The sequence below is a fragment of the Tachypleus tridentatus genome, chromosome 8 (genome assembly GCF_004210375.1).
Source record: "Tachypleus tridentatus isolate NWPU-2018 chromosome 8, ASM421037v1, whole genome shotgun sequence".
NCBI classification, from domain to species: domain Eukaryota; kingdom Metazoa; phylum Arthropoda; class Merostomata; order Xiphosura; family Limulidae; genus Tachypleus; species Tachypleus tridentatus.
The window spans coordinates 148,037,650-148,052,480 of NC_134832.1; the positions used below are offsets into that span (position 1 = coordinate 148,037,650).

The following is a 14,831-nucleotide window of genomic DNA, read 5'->3' on the forward strand; positions in this document are numbered from 1 at the left end:
CGGGGATTCGAACCCGCAACCCTCGGATTACGATTCGAACACCTTAACCCACCTGGTCATGCCGGACCACCATTAACTGTTTTTGTAACCACATTCGAATTCCAACCTAACCCTAGTTTCAAATTATCAGTATTTATCTAGGGTTAGCAGACACTCGATATATCCTATCCAAGACTAATATATAGTGTTACACAAGTTCATTCACTGCCAAAATATATTTCGAAACACTGTCACATCGTTTCCAGCAGACAAGAGGAAAAGCCTGTGATGATTGGTTAGTTTAAACTAAGTGACCAGTTGTAATTTCGCACACAACACTGTTAGATCTTTCGTCTTAAATTCATAACGTGGACAAATTAATGATAAATAAAAATAAAATTAACTCAGTGGGGTCTTTAAATCTACAACTTAATGAGCTAGTTTAGAACCTCGTTTCTCTCTCGCTCTGACAACTTAGAAATATAACAAACGTGAATAAAAGCCCTGATGAGTGAACACACGCACTCTTATTTACCAAGTAAAAATATTCAAACAACAATATGTACTCAGGTAATTGCACTGGTAATATAGCTTTCATAATTGAAGTTTAACAAGTCTGACAAGAATTCGTATTTTCTTGTGTGTTACTAGGTGTGTGCAGAAATGCTTTCGTGTTAAGGGTCATCTAAGCTACATCTTTCGCATGCTACAAACTTCTGATCAAACTCCCCCTCCAAAAAAATAAAAAAAGACGCACAAAAGCTATAATTTTACTGTATTTAAAACTTGTTTGTTATTAAGCGTTGAACTTTATGTTAGATAAGTTATTCCTGTGCCCACTGCAGGTACCACTAAGGATAAACTCTGACAGTCATGAAGAGTTGCATCAGATAATTCTTTACTTGGATTCTTGCAGACTTTGGTAACCTGGAGACTCGTAAGTTCAGCCTACAGCAGTCAACTGTCAATCATCACACAAAGGACAGCCTTAGCTCTGGCCTTTCGGATGTGGAGTGAAGTGATTCCTCTGGTTTTTCAGGAAAACAACATTTCCCCTGTGGACAACGTAGATATTTTAGTTGCCTTCGGGAAACGTAAGTCAGTTGTTGTATTCAGATAATCCCGTCAGTATTAACCTCCGATAACAGCAGAATAAAAAGTAGTGCCTAAACTGCTTTGTATTACGCTGTTTAGGTTCTCTTATCAATTGGTTCTTTTAATTGACATTAGCTACCGATCAGGGCACTTATGGGCTGACACGCGAAACTAAAGTCAACCAAGCTATTAGTATAACTGGTTAAGTACGAGCGTAAGTACCCGTCCCCAGTGACGGGAAAAGTTTAAGTTGATTTATCGATTCATATCATGTCTTGGACTTTTAAAAAGGTTAATTATGTTGCACTCTCGGCTTCACTCAGAATCAAAGCTGTAAGTAACTTTTACCGCCCATCACAAAGTATTTGTTGAACATTTTAGTTATGCTAAAAGCTACTCAACAATAGCATACGGTAAATCTACATTTTTATTATTTAAGTTACTTCACATTTTGAAACTTAATTCATAACAGTTTAGATCAGAATGTCTTTCTTCAGAAACATAATGTGATACCAACATTATTCATGTCTGTTCAATTCAGAAATTAATGTTGAGCTTTGTCTGCGTGCCCAGTTTTTCAAACGGGAGACATAGGGTTTGCATTACATATAACATAGTTCCTTGACTTTCCTGCTTAAGAGGATTAGAATATATTGTTTCATATATTGGGTACCCGAGCTGTAAACGACATTTTCGTCCATAATCCTAATAATATCTCACGAGATTCTGCCGACTTGAGATATTTGCTAGTCTCATCATCGTACACTAAGCTGACAGTATCTGTGATAGAAATATAACAGTACAATAATAAAATTAGGAAGTTATAAGATTTAATATATAAATAGTATAACCAATATTTTTAATGAAGTAACAATAAATAAATAATATAGTATACCTTTCTTAGAGAGCACAGTTTATGAATTACAAGACAATAAGAAATTAAAATATAACAATATACAGAAAAGAATATGCTATACAGATTAACCTTTGACATTTAACAGAGAGAGAGAACTGGCTACTGTAATTAAAAAGTAACACGACTTAGAAAGAAAATTTACATAATGATAATTATGCCGAATAAAGTAAGTAACATAAACTAATGTAACTAAATAATCTATATAATATCCTGCTAACGTGAGGTAAAACCGATGGTGTTCAATACACTAAAGCAAATTACTATTACCCTGAAAATATTTTAAACAGTTAAAGTGTAGACGTGACATTTTAAAAGTTGTGATGGTCTGTTAAACTTCTAAACCCATAATTACTAGCAGTAATATTGTTGGATTTCTCACTAAACGCAATGAATTTTGGGTTTAAAATGCGACAGGAGAAACGTTGTTTGTGGAAAATGAGTTTACGAACTCTGTACACAACACGCTGTGAAGTTAAATAAATTATATTGTATGTAATAAGCTGTGAATGGTGATCATTGTAATAGAATTTATTTTGAAATGTAAGGTTTATTGAAAACTTTAAAGATTAATGTTTAATTAGTAATGCTGATATATTGATCCAGAAATTTTGATTTAGTATAAATTCTCTCAATAAAATCAGTATTGAGACACACACACACAAGCGCGAATGATACGCATTATTAGTTTCTCTTAGTAACTTACTATGGAAACTATAATCTGAATAAATAGCCCTCGAGTAGCTTTGCGCGAAATTAAAAAAAAACAAGAACAAATACAAACGCAGAGGAGATTGTCTTCCATCACAGACAAGGAACTCAAACTGGATACATGCAGGCTAAATTTTGCACACCTGTTTTCTAAAGCATAGTATGAAACACTATTTTTTGTTATTGTACGGGTGGTAGAACAAACAATAGCTCATCAGTTATATATATTGTTGTCTTTAGGTTCTCTCGTCAAAACCTGACATTATTATAATTATGGTAGCATAAAAGAAAAAAAACGTAACATTTAACTTCTTCATATTTAAGAGAATTATAATAAAAGACGAAATAGCTGAATAACTAAAATGTCACGTTTTAAACACTCCATTCCTCAAACAGCCACTTAGGAAGTTTCAATAATTAAAACAGTGTACATATAATATACGGTTGAGGCTTGCCATGGCCAGGTGGTTAAGGTGCTCCATTTACACTCCGAAGGTCGCAGGTTCGAATTCGCTTCCCACCAAACATGATCGCCCCTTTCAGCCATGGGGGCGTTATAATGTTACGTTCAATCCCACTATTCGTTGGTAAAAGAGTAGCCCAAGAATTGGCGGTGGGTGATAATGACTAGCTGCCTTCCCTCTAGTCTTACACTGCTAAATTAGGGACGGCTAGCACAGATAGCCCTCGAGTATCTTTGTGCGAAATTCAAAACAAACAAGACTTTTACCCTCGATAATCAACGTGCATCAGTATGGAATACGAGCTTTTTATGACAAGCTCCCATATCATCACATAAAGCAGCGAATGGTCTCGAATTTAAATCATTTGCCTTTTATGATTCACAATTTTTATGACTTCACCGAGCAAACTGTTTAGTTCTGTTGACATTGAGTTGTTGTAAGACTTTGTCGGTGAAAGAAGCAGTGCATCAACTTGCATTCTGGGGCAAACGCCTCAGTGTGGGTAACCGCTCCTGAATGGTGTCCTATCATTAAGGCAGCACCATCAGAGCATAAGACTACACAAAACTTGAAATTCAGCCCATGTTGTAGTCGCTCACAGCCTCAAACACTTCAGGACTAGTTGTCTTTGTTGGTAATGAAGCAGATAATAAACACTCTTCTTTCAAATCACCCTTATGTTCAAAGTGCACACGCACCATCAGAACTGCCATATTAATAACTTCTGTACATTATCAAGTTGTGTGTCATTTGAAAGTAGCATCTGAGACACTTGCTTTGCTGCTGTCTCGCCCAACATTTCCATTCAGACATCTTTAACACAGCTTATTACTAGCGTCTTACCAACCGTGTATGACTTTGCAACCTTAGCAATTCGAAGCACTTGTGCTTAAGAAGACTTCTTATAAACAAGTATTTTTATGTAATGCTTGAAAAATGTGTATCTGACGGCGTTTTAAATCAGTATCCTTTCTTTCAAGAAAACTCTTTCGGTTTTGAAGTAATTTCTTTATGTTTTGCATTTAAATGCTTCTTGAGCGCTGGTGGCTTCATTGCATCGTTAGCCAATACATCTCCACAAATAACACACTGCGGTTTTGGCAGTACACCATCATTCGTGGCTACAGAACCGAATTGAATATATAGGGAGTCATATTTCCGAGTAAAGCTAGTACGAATTATTTTTATTGACAATACTTGAGTTTCATTTACATTGCCTTCATCTGATTCAGAATCACTTGCATGTTAAGCAACTAACTGTCTGTTTGATAAATATGTCCATTGGACTTCGCATTTCCATCTGTAAATGAGGGATAAAAATACTAAATATAAATTTCATAACCCCGCGTATGTACTTAAATTATGATATTGGGATGAAAACCGAACAAATTCTGTGGGATGCTTTTGTTTAGAAATATGTGAAGGAGAACATTGATTAATAGGGTAAGTAATGTTAGGATACGAAGGTAATACAAAATTTAAAATTAAGTTACAGGATAATAATAGGAAATTTACGATTATTAAAACGTACGTAGGTACGTAATACTGTAGCTCCATGGCATTATTATCAACATTATAATATATACTTCTGACAACATAATATTATTTAATATTGTCGTCTTTATCGAATGATAACTATTCTTTGTGGAATTCCGATGCAATTATTAAATCATACTATTGTTTATTTCTTTCTTGGAAACTCGTCGTGGACCGGCATTGGTCGGCGAACCACCACTGTGAGTAGCACTAGTTTACACTACAATTATTATGTTTTTTAGCTTCTGTAAATAACCCCTTTTAAATACCCCTACGACCTTCGCAGTACCCTATTTACTAATTTCACAAACGGTTTGGATACGGTATGCCAAACCATTTTTCTTAGACTGCTAAGAGAATAATAATAATTACAAGAAGGCCGTTTTGAGCGGATTTTCCTTCATTGTAAGTCTGTTAGAACATTCCTTCTATGTGGCTTCATCAGGATTAGTATATACACAAAAATCAGTTCAAATAAAAAGTTTTCTGTCTGGACTTTAATGTGTTTTTATATGTGTACAACCTTAGCAGTTAAAAGTATCGTTTGAACTGACTGCTTACCGTTTAAGGTGCTTTTTTTCTGGAACGTTCTATTAGGGTTTTGTGCAATTCTTCGCGATCCCTATTATGAATTACTAACGTCATTCTCAACCATTCCTGTTGAAATATCTCTTCCTCCTGCATATATATATATAAGAATGAAAAGACATGTTTAATAGAACAGATAAATCTGGGATTGGTTAATTTTCTATTTATTTATCTGTTATTTGATAGTATTGCTGCCGTAAAATGAAGATTAAGATATAAGAACGCAACTTTGTATGATTTATAACACAGAAGAAAAACATTACTGTTCACAAGTGAATTGAAAAGTGCGCGCGATTTTTTTAGAAGTTCAGCATTTATGTACATGGTTTAGCGAACGTTACCGCATTCGTTTCCCTTGTTAAGTATGAGATTAAAAAAAACCCAGAGAAAAACCTTTTCAAAAATTACCAACTCGTATGAAAATGGGTAAGTAACATCAACGCTTCTGAGTAGAACAGACTATAAATTGCTAAAGACAGTAAGTAATAATGTTTCGAACATCTCTCTCTCTCTGTCTTCACTGTTAATGTCTACAGATGCCGAAATGTTTAGCCTGTCATTAAATGTCGTTCAACACTGTGGGAAAGTGGAAATAGATGTAGTACAGCTCCACGGTGGGGAATAATGACATTGTAAATAAGCACCGTCAAATTACACATCCGTTACGGCGTTTTTTGTCTCTATCATGTTTGTATCATGTATCACTTTGAGGTCCACATGTTACTACGTCTTGTCTGTTCTTGTTCTAGAAAAGCTCTGTTTTACGAGAAGTAGAGAAATTTTATTACAGAGTTGATAGGCCTGTCGTCTCCAATTAAGTCGCAGTAAGCTACATAAAGTAATTTCGTCGCTTGTGCTGATGCAGGGTATATATAAAGCACGTGTTTTTCTGGTTAGGCCTACCGTGTAATGTGGAAGAAAGTAGAATGTACCATTTTGTGTTGTTTGTTTGTTAGTGTAAATCACAGACGACGTTTACTACATAAATATTTATTCCGTATTGCGGAAGAAGTCATTTTTCCCAAGCACAATTGGGGCTGTTACCTGATTTTAAACTATTAAGGACATCGTGAAAGAAAGTTGTAAAAGAAAAAAAAAAAGATGTCTCCAGTGAGAAAGGTCCAACTTAGGAGTGGTAAAACGAAAACCTTTATGATATTTTGTAATAAATTTATTTCCTATGTCTTCAATAGGCAATTTCCGTGACTCATTTTGCAGAATTTCACTGTAGTTTCCTAAACAAATTTCTTTAAAAGCTTTTTCTTTTTAATGTTCTCATCTGTGCCATGTTTTCACTAATAGATGTTTCTGAAACTTTCTTGTGTCACGGACACCACTGAGAATATAGTTCGAAAGCTATAGACCCCTTCCCCAGAAAAATGCACATAAACACACACACACACACACACACACACACACATACATACAAAATAATGGAGAGAAAATCAGTTTAGTGGACCTCTTCGGGGTCCAGGGATCACTGATTAAGAATCCCACACTAAACCATAGGAACCGAGACCTTTTTTTGTGTGTGTAATGAATTTTTTTTCTCTAAACAAGGATTGTAAATTGTATGAAACATGCAAATATGTTTGAATTACGAAAGGGAAAAAAATTAAAATTGCACATACCAGCTAGATATCGCATGTTAAACAAATCTAATGTATGATTTCAAAAAACCATAAAAGATAACTATTTTCTTTCCCATTACAGACATTAAAATATGATCAAAACGTGTTAAAATATTTTTTGGTTAATATGTCAGCAGACTGATAATTTGATGCAATGTTTTAATTGTTAAAAAACAACAACTTGTGATCCAGTTTTGGTGAAGATTGTTGACTAATATGAAGTAAAACATTAGTAGGTAGTGTCCTTTTTAAAGGATGCCATACTGAACTGTGGGATTTTACAGATAAGAATTTTGTACAGTCTACATATTAAATAGGCTGAAGTCTTTTTTATCTTTCTCCCAGGAATCTCCAACAAGTTTCTTTCAAAATAAGTGGCAATAAATTATAGATAAGACGTGGGACTGTGTTAATTAGATTAGATATACTAGGTAATAAGAATCTCTTCCTCTCGCGCCATCTGGCGACATATGTTAAAAGTAAGCGTTTGGATGTCGAAAGGTGGACCTTCAATAAAGAGTTTTTTTTTAACAGCGGCGATTATTTGGACGAAGAATCGGTGACAGTGATAAATGGCCACGGGCTTTTAAAGTCAGCATGATGTGATTGTAAATTAATAATAGCGAACTATTCAAATTAAATCGATTATAAAGTTATAGCTTTGATTTAGATAGTGGCTTTTCTGGTATTTTTTATATCTGGAGGATGAGGGGGGGAGAAGAAATACCATTTTAAAGTCGGTAAGAGTCACAATATAAGTAATTTAAAAATATTAAAAAATAGTAATTCAGTAGCTGTGATCCCGTGGCTGGCCTTGAATATCATATAACAAGTAACATATCTGGAAGTGAAGGATGTTCATGTGGAATATACCAGATTGTAACTCATGAGAAAATATTTTGCAATGTTTATTATAAAAAAAAAAAAAAGAAACATTTACCAACAAAACCAAAATGGCGGATTAAACCGTAGCTTTCATTGATATAGTCAGTAATTGTAGTCAGTATTGTTGTTGTTGGCAGTTTTCATGTACTCACCTGACTCTCTCATTCTAAACATGCTGCATCAAGTCTCATCGGATCACTTTGGTTTAGAGTAAATAATGTTATCTAATACTGCTGGATATGCTACAGTGGATTGTGTGAGAAAAACTTATCTAAAAATTATATTCAAACGTTGCTTAGGGTAGCATGCAATAATAATAAACTACGATAATTTACGAGAAAAATATTTTACTGTAATGGCAATACAATAACATTTTAGTGTAATTTACTGTAACTGAAGAGAACGTTAGATTGTACTATAATTAATTATAACAACTTTTACAGAACACTTTAATAACAGCAACCTTTTACTACAACTAAGTAATCAAAACTCTCTACAGCAAGTGAAACATAAGTAATTTGAAAAGACTGATTTCATTAATTAAAGTAAATGTAAACTGGTGTAATATCGGTGTAATTAATGGAAAAAAATAGATATCTTTCTTTCCAATGTCCACAAAGCCAAATGAATTATGAATGCGTATAATTAATCTGAATTATGTTCCTCCCTAGCACAGCGATAAGACTCCGGATTTACAACGCTAAAATCAGGTGTTCGATTCCCCTCGGTGGGCTCAGCAGATAGCCCTATGTGACTTTGCTGTAAGAAAACACATACACATAATCTGAATTTCGTACATACCTTTTTAAAGTTTTAATAGCTGTTATGATTCGTGAATATTTACTCCATTGTGTCTTAGACCTATCCAGAATACTGTGATGTGTATCTCTGATAAATAAGTTTAGAAACACGAGGAATATTTCACGAGTTGCATTATTTCTTATTCTATCAAATGGGCGAATCAAAAGCTTCCTAACTACACAGGTTTGACCTTGCTTGTTTAACAGAACTGCATCTTACCGATGGAGAGTTATCACTGAAAGATGCCGTAAACCATAGAAATGGTTATTTTATGTCATAACAACTGTTAAATGAAGAATGTTAAAGGTTCTTTTACACTGTAAAGAAGTTCCAGAGGATTGGTCTCTAAATCAAAGTGCTTTTATCGTAACATTTAAGGTATTTTGCCTTCAACATACGTTCTTTCTAATGACAGCATGTAACCTAGTGGTCAGCATAGGTGCATTGCTTCCCCGAAAGAAAGCCGCCTGGAGAGGTCTCTTGTTATAACATCTCGCACCACTGTACAGTGTTGTGTCGTCTGCCAATCAGTCAGTTAGTATATATTAAAACTACGTCATATAAGAGACTTATCGTTGCAATTTGTGCTGTCATAACGTCAGTCAGACGTGCGCATGCCATGAATCACGAGAAGAATTATGCACTCTTGAGGCTAGAACACAGCATAACATACAAACTTCAAGAGTAAGAAATACAAATATTTGTTAATATTAAAGCTGTAAACCTGCGGAAGTACACTCAGTATGTCATCACAGAAGACATGATGTGAATAGCACTGTTTATGAAGCTGAGGGTTGAACCACAACTGTCATTACAGAAGACATGATGTGAATAGCACTGTTTATGAAGCTGATGTGCAAGAAAATAGTAATATGTAGGTTAAACTAAACTGGTAAATTTTCACTCTCACTCAATGAATGAGTGAACTATCTTTTACACAAATGCGTCGTCATCATTGGCTTTCTTAAGATCTTAAAATAATTTGAATGGACGACTATCAGGTATCTTATAATTGAACCGCTGGACTTTGTCTGTTAAAGGACAAATAAACTTGTAATGTGAGTTGTGTGTTTTCAAAAGAAGTGTAATTTTTGTATTTGAAAATACAACGTCCTAGTTTAAAAGTACATCTCGAAGTTCATGTGACTGTACCTATACGAGTGGTGTTTTGAACGCACAATTATCAAATTATAGTTTTGATAATTGAAGAACAACTGTTGTAGTACTAGAGGCTTTAGGGTTTGTTAGTAAATGTAGGTACTAATAAGCCATCAATAAATCTCCTTGTATACAAAGCTTATTAGAGTCCGAGTGTATTTAAGATAGGTTTCTATAAAACTCTGGAATTTCTTATATAGACAAATGAGAATTGCCAAAAAATATATACATATTTGTTTAAAATCTTTGAAGTTTTTATTTGTTTGAGACAAGAAAGTTTGGAAGTCTCTAAGTATTGGAGAGAGAGAGACACGTTGTGGTTTTATTTATAGATCGTCTGATTTCTGTGAAAAGCTGAGTAGTCACAGAAAAACAACAACATATCTTTTTGTTTGTTTGTTTCTTTCTTAAAAACATTTTATAATTTTAATATCACACATATGTTTATTCTGACATTCATTCAGCTTTGAATTATAATTCGTCAAGAATCTAGAAAAGTTAATTGTCTAAGATGTGAGCCATTTTCCACTTTAGGTGACCATCTTAACTGCCCCAATAGTTTCGATGGCATTGGTGGTCAGCTGTCCCATGCGATCAAGATTAAATTGAGTGCCGAGATCCACGTGGACGATGAGGAATACCTGACGGTGGGATCAGAACACGGCACCAATCTCGTGAAAATTGCTGTGCACGAGATTGGGCATGCATTGGGATTACCACACACGAACCGCAGCTACTCCATCATGTACGCCATCTACTCACAGTTAATTCCAAATAACAACTTTGAACTCGGATGGGAAGATCGTAAGATGGTACAGAAAATATATGGTAAGTTAATTCTTTATTGTATCAAACAATTAGTTTGAAACTACAGATTTATTTTAATAACATTTAAAGTAATGCGTTACGTCCATAGACCTTTAAAACATGTTTTAATTTGTCATTAAATTGTTAATAATTGCCGACGGTTATAAACAATTTGTGTAAATTAAGTCAAATGTCAATTCCATTAGAGTCGAGTTCGCTTGGAATTGAAAACTTTTGAAAACTTTGTGCACGTGAGCTTGATGGATAGGCCAGAGGGCCCGTGTTTTTAATATTAATTATTCCTCAGAATGAATGCAACCAGTAGCATCCGTCCCTTCATGGGCTTTATCCGGCTCTTTTAAGTGATTATCGAGGGCTGACTGTCACTTTAATAACACACTCACAGTCGAAAGTGCGGAGTATAATGTTTCAAACCTTGGACCTATCGACACAGCAGTTACTAAGCTACACGATCCATATAATTTCGTTACTTTGTAAGTAAAGCTATCACTGAATTAAACAGATTTCAGAATCCAATATAAAAAGAGAATATATGTGTAATATATGTTTTCACCTTTGTGAGTGAGTGTATTTCTCAGCAAGGTTGTTTGAAAACAGCTGAATGGATTTGGACAAAGTTTGAATACGTTTGGACTATAGCCCAACTTAGTGATTTAGTTTTTGGAGGGTCAAGGTGTAAGGTCACGAAAATGTATCACCTAGGCGAGCAAAAAAAAGGTCTCGAAAACGGGTTTGAAACACAACTGTTATTACAGAAGATATGATGTGAATAACACTGTTTATGAAGCTGAGGGTTGAACCACAACTGTTATTACAGAAGACATGATGTGAATAGCACTGTTTATGAAGCTGAGGGTTGAACCACAACTGCCATTACAGAAGACATGATGTGAATAGCACTGTTTATGAAGCTGATGTGCAAGAAAATAGTAATATGTAGGTTAAACTAAACTGGTAAATTTTCACTCTCACTCAATGAATGAGTGAACTATCTTTTACACAAATGCGTCATCATCATTGGCTTTCTTAAGATCTTAAAATAATTTGAATGGACGACTATCAGGTATCTTATAATTGAACCGCTGGACTTTGTCTGTTAAAGGACAAATAAACTTGTAATGTGAGTTGGGTGTTTTCAAAAGAAGTGTAATTTTTGTATTTGAAAATACAACGTCCTAGTTTAAAAGTACATCTCGCGAGTTCATGTGACTGTACCTATACGAGTGGTGTTTTGAACGCACAGTGAATATTTACAGATGTACACGACAATACTACTTAGCCAGGATGTATAGCAACTTGATAGCTCACTAAAGGTTCGTGTATTTTGAGAATCACATGTTATTCATTCTCTACCAAGACTTGACAATCAATCCAGCTGAGGAAGGAAAGTAACTTGTGGAACTTCCTCAGGTTAAATACTCTTGGTAATGAATACACAACGGATGTCGCTGTAATCTCGCATTATTCAGTGCAGTGTTGATTTTATTTGATAGTAAAGGTGAAAAATGAACTAGTCTCAGTTTATGTTTTTATGTGAAAAAATTAACTTAGAATTAATAGTTTCTTACCTTTCTTAATTTACTTAAGAAAGGTAAGAACATTTATTAATTACGTAACTACTTCAGACATTTTACATTCTGTATAGATATGACAACATGATAGAATAGAGGAAGGCGGTTACGTAATCATACACAGCACTTTATTCCTAAGTACGGAGATAGTTATTTACGTGAACCTTACTACGATTAATTCCACCACTAGTTATGGAAATAAGGAAACAATACTTTAAGTTTGTCTGAAACCGTAACATGTTTTATATTGGCTGTAGGCTTAAGTCGTCATTCGTGACATTGTGGAATGTTCTGAACGTATAATATTAATTCTAACTTAATGTTCGCATTGATGATACTATGGTGTCCTCTGGACCTATGTATTGTTCAGTTCTTATTTTGGTAACTGACCATACTGCAGTGTCCTCTGAATCTATATATTGTTCAGTTCTTGTTTTGGTTACTGATGATACCGTGGTGTCCTTTGGACCTACGTATTGTTCAGTTCTTGTTTTGATTACCTACCATACTGCAGTGTCCTCTGAATCTATGTATTGTTCAGTTCTTGTTTTGGTTACTGATGATACCGTGGTGTCCTTTGGACCTACGTATTGTTCAGTTCTTGTTTTGATTACCGAGGATACTGTGGTGTCCTCTAAACACACATATTCAATTTTGTTTTAAAACTCTGTTAGAATGCACCTAGTAACTAATTCTGTGTTAGCATGCTTTCTGTCAAAAATACACGATTGGTTAGGCCTTCGTTTGGTTATGCTTCAATTTGTTTTAGATCATTAATACACGATTGGTTAGGCCTTCGTTTGGTTATGCTTCAATTTGTTTTAGATCATTAATACACGATTGGTTAGGCCTTCGTTTGGTTATGCTTCAATTTGTTTTAGATCATTAATACACGATTGGTTAGGCCTTCGTTTGGTTATGCTTCAATTTGTTTTAGATCATTAATACACGATTGGTTAGGCCTTCGTTTGGTTATGCTTCAATTTGTTTTAGATCATTTTGAGCTCATCATTGGTTTACTTTGTAACGTCTACCCTGTTTAATGCATTACAGTCGTTCCAAACAATATTTGATCGCTCTCTGTGGAAGTTTAAATTTTCTTAAACATATAACAGCAGTGTTATCTGTATCTTTAATATTCGGTGTATTTGTTATTAAGCGGCAGACAATACAATGTGTTATCTGTGCTCTCCTTACCCTAGGTTTTATATTTCAATATTTCTTTGAAAACTCCAGGAAGAAGCACCTTGATCCTAAATCATTTGTTTAAATATCACCGACTTAACGTTGTCTTAACCTACACGATACACATAGAATTGGATGTGTGTAGGTTCATATTGAAATTAATTTAAATTGATTGGGAAACTAGTATTTCCTAAACTTGTCTAAGTTGTCTACTGGATTGAGTTGAACAAGACATTTTTTCTTGAGCTGGAGGACCTGGCATATTTTGGTGATTAATTCACTTAACTCTCAAACTTTAAGTCTCAAGTTTAAACACCGTCACCGAACGTGCCCTATCAACCGTGATGGCATTATAATATTACGGTCAATCTCACATTTCACTGATAAAAAAAAGTGTCCAAAGAGTTGGTGGTCTTTAATAATTGCCTCCTCTCTATTCGGTTGTCTCAAAATTAAACACAACTTACGCAGATAGCCCTTGAGTAGCTCTGCGCAAAATTTAAAAAGTAAACTAAGTTAATCTGTACAAGTAGTAAATATTTGGGCTGTGTGACTTGCATCTTCCTATAAATGGCTGAATATATAATTTCGACCCTTATTTTTAGCGTTATTTTAATTTCTTAAAAAAACAACACAACATGGACTAAAATTAAAATAAACTTATTATTCTGGGCACATAGGGGTCTGTGAAGGGCGCTTCGATACTGTATTTGATTGGGTACGTAAGAGGCCAGATGGAGAAACCATCTACAATACCTTTTTCTTCCGAAATGACCACTACTGGATGTACGAGAACAGATTCAATCGAACGCGGTACGGTGATCCCCGATATATCAAACCAGAGTGGAAAGGCCTTCCTAAAGACATAGATGGCTACGTTCATATTTGGACTTACACCCAAGACGACGCTTACTTTTTTAAAGGTAAGTTTGAATCCAAACATTACTTTATCGAACCGTGTTAACTTCTGACGTAATGAAAGTAAGCTTAGTGTTAACTTACTTAAAAAAAAATGCTTTTACGTCATCGTTTCATGTAAATTCATAAGTAGTCATAGAAACGTTTTTTTTCGTTACAAATATTTGTTTAAGAATTTTTTTCTTTCAACTTATTTAAGCTAAACGTTTGATTACGTGTTAAAACACCAATATTTCTATCGTTATCCTTATTCATGCACTGTCATTTTTCTCTGTACTTTTAACGTTTTTAAATGAATTATATTTAAGTTTGTTACATTGTCCAAGACTCGAAGTTCCATTTGTTAATAATTCTTGGTCCCACTTTTCTAATAACAAGGAAAACAAATACGACTAAAAGTCTGTGTTCATTTTTGTTGTCCGAAATGCGCTTGCGTGAAACTAGGAAGAGTTAATTGCAGTTTAATTGGACGATTTACGTGTATTAATATAGTGGTGCCACGTGCGGCGTGTGTAGTACCTATACATTTCGTTCTCAGTGAAATTTCTACCTTAAGACAGTATAATAC

General features: G+C 34.5%; 1 protein-coding gene across 3 annotated transcripts in view; it reads left to right on the top strand.

Moving 5' to 3' along the window:
* LOC143223724 (matrix metalloproteinase-21-like) overlaps nt 1–14,831 on the top strand; it is a 59,745-nt gene that overhangs the window by 31,129 nt on the left and 13,785 nt on the right. For all 3 annotated transcript variants that reach the window (XM_076452063.1, XM_076452064.1, XM_076452065.1), the window contains 3 exons: nt 896–1,073; nt 10,296–10,589; nt 14,026–14,268. In XM_076452063.1, the coding sequence (XP_076308178.1) occupies nt 896–1,073; nt 10,296–10,589; nt 14,026–14,268 (715 nt within the window). The remainder of the gene's footprint in view (nt 1–895; nt 1,074–10,295; nt 10,590–14,025; nt 14,269–14,831) is intronic.